This window comes from Microtus ochrogaster, chromosome 4 (genome assembly GCF_000317375.1).
Source record: "Microtus ochrogaster isolate Prairie Vole_2 chromosome 4, MicOch1.0, whole genome shotgun sequence".
Classification (NCBI taxonomy): domain Eukaryota; kingdom Metazoa; phylum Chordata; class Mammalia; order Rodentia; family Cricetidae; genus Microtus; species Microtus ochrogaster.
The window spans coordinates 45135897-45142435 of record NC_022011.1 but is presented as its reverse complement, the minus strand read 5'-3'; the positions used below and the strand labels follow the sequence as shown (position 1 = coordinate 45142435).

Below are 6539 nucleotides of genomic sequence, written 5' to 3'. Positions count from 1 at the left end.
TCTCTCTCTCTCTCTCTCTCTCTCTCTCTCACACACACACACACACACACACACACACACTGCCCCTGCATTCTCAACTTTCTGAATTTGAGACGCCTCTTTAAATGAGTTAGTATATTAAAGCTCCTGGAGCCATGCCTAGCACGTTACGCTTCTGCAATAAATATTAGTGGCTTTTATTATCTCATGATCAATGTGCACAGAGCATCTGGAGGTGGTTTTTATCTTCCACCCGGAGCGTTATGCCTGTGCGTCCTCTGTACTGGGAGGACACCTTCCCTTTTGCACACACAGTAAGAGCTTATGGTGTAGCCGACTTGCTTTCCTCGCCATGTAAAAATATCCATTGCCTTTACTAAGAAGCCAACTGCTCCTCTCCCACAAATTCCAATACCACCAATACCTCCTGTGTCTCTGGGCAGGCGAGGAGAAGGGGCTCGGGGCAAAGGGCTGGCCTTCTCCAGGAAGCCCTCCAGACTGTTCCTTCTCTTGCCAGCCTGCAGGGGCTCCTCCCTCAGGGCTTCTCAAGACTCGTCGGTCACTCATGAGGCAGGAGCAGGGATCAGAGGAGGTTCAGACCCCGTGTGCCCTCCAGGGGTGTCTGTGTCCGTGGCTTGATTCTCAGCCTCTCTGGGGACACGATCCCTTTGGAGCTCTAACAAAGACTGAGGCCACTGTTTCTGGGGATCCGGAAACTGGTGAGTCATGGCAAAGGACACCTGCCTGGCCCCTGGCCCCTGGCCCCACCCCTAGTCTGTCCACCTGTCACAGCTAAGTTCTGCTATGTGAAATAGATGGATATACAGAGGCAGGAAAAGCCGGTGAGCCGGGCCATGCCTTTGGGATAAGCCTGTCACCACAGAGTCTGGGGACTTCCTGGCAGAGCCAGAGCTCAGGACCCAAGATGGGATCTACTTCCTCTTCATGATGGCACACACAGAATGGAGGCAACCCAGGCCGTAGCAAGCTCCCCACCACCAGGTGGGCCATCAGCCTGCAGGTGCCTTATCGTCACCCTTCCTCAGCCATGCACCATGCCCTCACCTGCAGCCTCTGCCGCTGTGAGAATTGTTGCTGAGCTCACCGTGCAGATGTATAAACTGAGACGCGTTGAGCAAAGACCCCATCCCAAGGCGACATGGGGGAGGGGGTTGGAGGGAGCGTGTTGGAGACAACCTGGGGCTGGGGGGGGCTGGGGGTTGAATGTCCTACAACACTCCTTTCCTGATAAGCAAGACTGGTAGCTAGGCACCTGTCACACTCGCTTCTGACCCATCAGGAGACATCGTGCCCTGAGCATCTCCAAGCCCTGTCCTCTGATTGTGTGCCATTAAGGTTCCCCCATCTCCCAATCCAGGATGTCATCCTGATGGATTGGGCACAAATCTTCCCAGGGGAGTGGGGACAGAAGGGACAGAAAGGCAGAGGGTGGAGGGAGTGGCAGGGTCCCTTGGAGCCCGTGTGGCAAGGGAGCTCAGTGATGGAGCTGCTCTTGGAGGAGAATTAGTCTTCAGAGATCAACTCTAAAGATGAAGAGCTGTTCGCTTTTATAGGCTGCGGCTTACGTGCCTCGCAGAGAAATCGCCCAAGATAATAAGGGGGCCTGGGCCAGGCGGCCAGCGCTGTGCCTCGGGCTGGAGCTTATTAATCAGTCCTTGGTCAGGCAGAGCAAGGTGCACCCCAACCTTCCCATACAAGGCAAGGGGGGGCGGGCAGTGCAGAGCCTCCCAAGGACAAGGCATAGTGCCTAGAAGGAACCAGAAACCTGAGTCAGGAGATGGGGTTGAAGGCCTGCGTGTTCCCAGCTAAAGGGATGGCTTTGATCCCTGCAATAGGGGTCAGAGGCCGCCTACAAAGCCTCTGGCGGGACTTGCCGGAGAGTGGGCACGTAAAGGCGCTCACTGGCAAGGCTGACGAGCCTGAGCTCAGTGCCTGGAACCCACGTAAAGAAGGAGAGAACTGGCTCCCAAAAGTTGTCACCCGGCATACACACGCACCGTGGCAAGCCTCACCCCGCTGCCCACCACACAAAGTAAATAAAGATGAAAAAAGAAATTAAGCCCTTGTCCAGTGGAAGGCTAAGTGGAGCCTTCCTCGGGAGGGAGGCAAAAGCCTCCCAGAATATCTCCATGGGGAGGTGACATTCATCCAGTATACTTTTTGGAGCCACCAGCTCTTGAGGACTTGGGTATCTTGAGGAGAAAAAGCTTCAAGCCCTAGGAACCCAACCCTGCATATGGCACACATCCCCCCGCCTTGATTTCTCTGGCAGCCCAGTCCCATGGGTCCTAGACAGAAAGCCTCATCTTGGCCACCAGCCCGAATTTGGAGGTCTCTTGTGGGTCAGAAAGGCAGGGTGTCAGGGCCAGCAGCTGTGGCTGTACTTAGGGTGGGACAGTGTTGCTGACTTCGCACTGGAGATCTGGGGTGCTCCGGCTCTCTGGAAAGGCCTAGGAGCAGCCGCTGAAGGTGCCCAAGGTGACAGAGATACCGTGGGAGCTACCTGCGCCATCCTTCCTGAGGTCAGGACCCTATGCTCTCAGTACTGGGAATCCTGGGCTTAATTCTCGCGTTACTGGCAAAGGATTTCCATGCATGTCTGTGAAGGGTCCCAGATCCTGGCCTCCCCCACATGGCTCCCTTGAGCCTTAGCTCTGCACCTCAGCCTGGCAGCATCCCCATCACCTACCTCAGAGTCACTGAGTGTCCCCCGTGATCTGAACAAGGAGCAGCGAGGACCCTGGCCCCTTACACCCCTCCAGACCCACATACTGGAAGCTTAGCCACATTTGAGTGTCTGCCGTTCCCTCTCCAGGGCCACACCTACTCAGGCCCTCTCACCAAAAGTCACCACAGCTCTGTGTGGCCCTCCATGCCCACCTCTGCGAGGTCTGGGAGACTCAAGCTGAAGGGGTGGCCCCAGTGGTCTCTTCTTCCTCCCCCATGTCTGATGTGGTGACTTCGCAAACTCTAGCGAAGGAGAAGAGAGAACTCTTTCTTGTATGGCAGCCACTATGGCCTGTGGCAGCTCCTGACTTGTGGGTTTGTCCCCAGGGGACTCCATGTTCCCTGAGGCACGGGTTGCATCTCCTGGCATGATGTAGGGTCTCCATAAATAGCCACAGAGTGAATTAAATATGACAAGGATTGAGGTTAGACCTCAGGAAAGACTTCCCAAACAGCATAGCTCGTGTGCATTCTGGAAAGTTTCTAGGAGTTGTCAAATAACTGAACCACAGAGCTGGGCATGGCTGGAGGCTGAGTGCTGGGAGGTGACTTGGGGTGACTGTCACTCCCTCCGAGATGGTTCAGGGTGACGTCTTTCAGACATCTTAGGACCCGAAGCCAGTGTGTGGTTCTAGAGTCTTATGTGAACACCTGGCAAACATCACTGCAGTATCTTCTTGCCCCAAGGTACACAAGACCCTTCCTGTGCAGGGGACAGGAAGAAACCCTAAAGAAGTTGGGGTCAGCCACTTGGCCAAGGTCATTCATCCAACGTGGAGACAGTTTGGGAACACAGCCAGGCAGGGTAGGCCCACGGAGGTCCCCAGGAGTGGCCAAGCCTGGACATGAGGAAGGGTGATTGAGCCCTGGGGAACAATGGCTCCCTCCCCTTCCCCTTGTTCATCTGCTCAGGTCACTGGTTTGGTCCCTGAGTTGGGGTGGGGGTGAGGGTGGGCAGCGGCCTCATCTATTCTATCTGCCAGCCTCCTAGTGTGGTGTGACCGAGAAGCAAGAGGCAAGGATGTGAGTTACGCTGGGTGCTGGGGTGCCGTCCTGGTGGGTTCTCCTGGCAGTGGGAACAGATTATGTATGTACCCCACCCAGGAAGCAAAGAGGAGAGCCATGACACGGGACAGCCTTTTGTGGGCACACAGCACTCAGAGGGGCGCAAACCCAGTGGAAGTTCACTTGACTCTTGTTAGCTCACCTCGTGAGGTGAGGAAGAACAGGGGATGGTGGTCCCATTTTACAGATGCACCAGCGAGAAGCAGCAACTTAGCAAGAATCATACAAGCATGTCAGAGACCACGATAGAACTAGGATGGAAGGGAAAGGCCCCAGCAGAGCCAAGGTTCACCTCTCTCCCTCCACCCTCTCCTGCTCCATGTGGCTCATAGGAAAGACCCAGCCTCCAGGCTAAGAAAACAATGGGTACAAGACCCAGTCCGGTGCCTACTGGGCAGCTATTTAATGATGGAAGGGGTATTTGATACCCCCATACCCAGCGTCGATGGCTGAGCTCTGCCTGGTGCAGCTGGAAGCTGGTCCCTGGGAAACAGAACCTGGGAGGCCACACCTGGCCCAGGACACCTTGAAGTCCCATTTGTTGCAGACTCTTCCAGAAGCTCCCATCCCTCCTCTCCCATGTTCCTCCTGGCCAATCATCACGTAGCTGACCTCAGCCGCTGACCTGGGCTTCTGGGCGCGGGGGCGGGGGGGGGGAGGCACCTAGGGAAGGCCTTGGGGGAACTCAGAGGCTCAGAGGGGAGAAGGAATCTAAAGCCAGGGCACACTTCAATAAACAAACCCGCCTAGACCAAGAGCTTAGCCCCAGGCATCCAGGGAGGCCTCCCAGAAGAGGCGGCCTCATTTCAATCCTGGGGAGGGTGTGTCTGCTTGTGGAGTGTGTTGGGGGCCTGGTGGTACCCATCAAATGCGAGAGCAAAGCTTGGAAGGGGGCTGGAGCCCAGGGAGGGAAAAACAAGCAGCCAGGATCCATAAGATGCCAAAGGAAAAAAGACTGGACCAGGTGGGGGGGGGCAACCTCGGGGACAATTCCTGACATCACCACCGCTTCTTTAAGATCTCGGCAGGAAGGGCCCTGTCACTGGGGCACACAGTGAAGACAGGAACAGTCAAGAAGGGGATAGACCACCCAGGAAGGCAACGGAAAGGGACTGGTTAGAAGAACATAAGAGTCCTTGCTCTCTGGCCCACAGTGCTGTGTGGCTTGGGTCTATTCCTCAACCTCTCTGATCCTCATCTGTGATGTGGAAACGTATACTTGCAAAGAGCCTCAGACTAGGAAGTGAAGTAGCATCAGGGTTTTGCAAACTGTAGTGAGCCAGTCCCCCTGCCCGACCGGTGCCACTCTAGAAAGAAAAGCAGGTTGCAGCTTTGAAGAGTGTGGGGCGGGCCTCGGCCACCCCCTCCTTCTCTGGTGGCAAATGCTCACTGTTCCTTCCCCAGTGACATCTGTCTGGGAGAAATTTAAAATTTAAAACGGGCAGCCCCATTATCTGCTCTCCTTGGCGAATGGCCTCCTCAACACGCCTGTCTATCCCGGTCCCTTGATGGCTCAGCCTGGGGCAGTCCTGCGGCCACCCCTCTGCCCGAGACACTAGATGCCCAGCCCCTCAGCAGCCCCTCCCTGCTCTGTCCCAGCTGGTGCAGTGCACAGCCCTGGGCACCCTCCAAGCCGGGCCACTTTACTGTCCCTGTAGAGGCTGTAGGGAGAGAGAGCCAGGTAGACCCGGGTTCAAATCCCTGCAGGGCTGCATGGCCTCGGGCGGCAGCTGGACTTCTCTGAGCCTAGCTCTCCTGGTCTTAAAGTCGGAGAAGCACAGTGTCCAGGCTTCTAATAGGAGATTAATATTTTCTGGTTCCCCTTTAGGGTTTGGGTGTCTGGGTAAAGAGGGAGGTGAGGAGGGGGGAGAGGTGGCTTTGGGGGGCAGGTCCTGATCTTGAAGCCTGGGAGGATGTGCTGGGCACCTAGCATAGCTGAGGACTTGCAAGTGCGGAGAACGCCCATTGTGGCTGTGGGCGAACGGGACTCAGCACGCGGATCATCTGTCAGCTGTCCCCAACTGAAGGGCTGCTCCACAACCAACTATAGGTCCTCTCTTCCCCCTGCATGAGCGAGCACGGGGGTCTCCGAAGGGGGTGGGGACTGGTTGCAGCGAGTGCGTCCTGCAGGGAGCCCCGAGTTCAAGTCTCCATTGAGGCAGGAGGAGAGCCAGGTACCCCCGCCCCCCGTCAGCCCTGCACAATCTCCCCAAACTCCAGCCCCCGCACCCGCGGGTACCTGCGGTTTGTCGCGCGGTCGGTCCTCAAGTTGGGACGCGCCGCCCACGGTCTTCCACCGCTCGTGGACCATCTTCCCGTAGGACCCGCGGGGCCGCGGGGTGCGGCCGAGCGCAAGAAAGGCGCAGGGTGCGCGGGGTGCTCTGTGCGCGCGGGAGGCCCCCTTGGTGCCGGGGACCACGGGCGGCCCGGGAGCGACTGCCGCCAGCAAGGCTGCGTGTGAGCGCGTGTGATCGCGGGGAGCGCGGGCGCGAGCCTTCGAGAGCCGCCCGCGCCGCGCCGTCCCCGCGTCCCGCTCCCGCGCCTCCCGCGCGCTCCTCCCTCCGCCCTCCTCCTCCTCCCGCCTCAGTCTCCGCGTCTTCTCCGTCTCGGACTCTCAGGGCCTTTTATTACTCCCCGCAGTTTCCCGGGCACGCGCGCGCGCGTCGGGCGGGCTCTCAGAGTGACTCCCGCTCCAGCCCGGTCGCGGATGGAGGGGACTAGCCAGCAGCAGCCGGCGCGACGGCAGC

At 57.8% G+C, this 6539-nt stretch overlaps 1 protein-coding gene across 1 annotated transcript in view; it reads right to left on the bottom strand.

The window, feature by feature from the left end:
• The window catches only part of Fibcd1 (fibrinogen C domain containing 1), a 33313-nt gene extending 27012 nt beyond the window's left edge, over positions 1–6301 (bottom strand). The window contains exon 1 of the mRNA XM_005346094.2: positions 6032–6301. Coding sequence (XP_005346151.1) covers positions 6032–6103 — 72 coding nt within the window. The 5' untranslated portion in view covers positions 6104–6301. The remainder of the gene's footprint in view (positions 1–6031) is intronic.
• Positions 6302–6539: the final 238 nt, after the last annotated feature.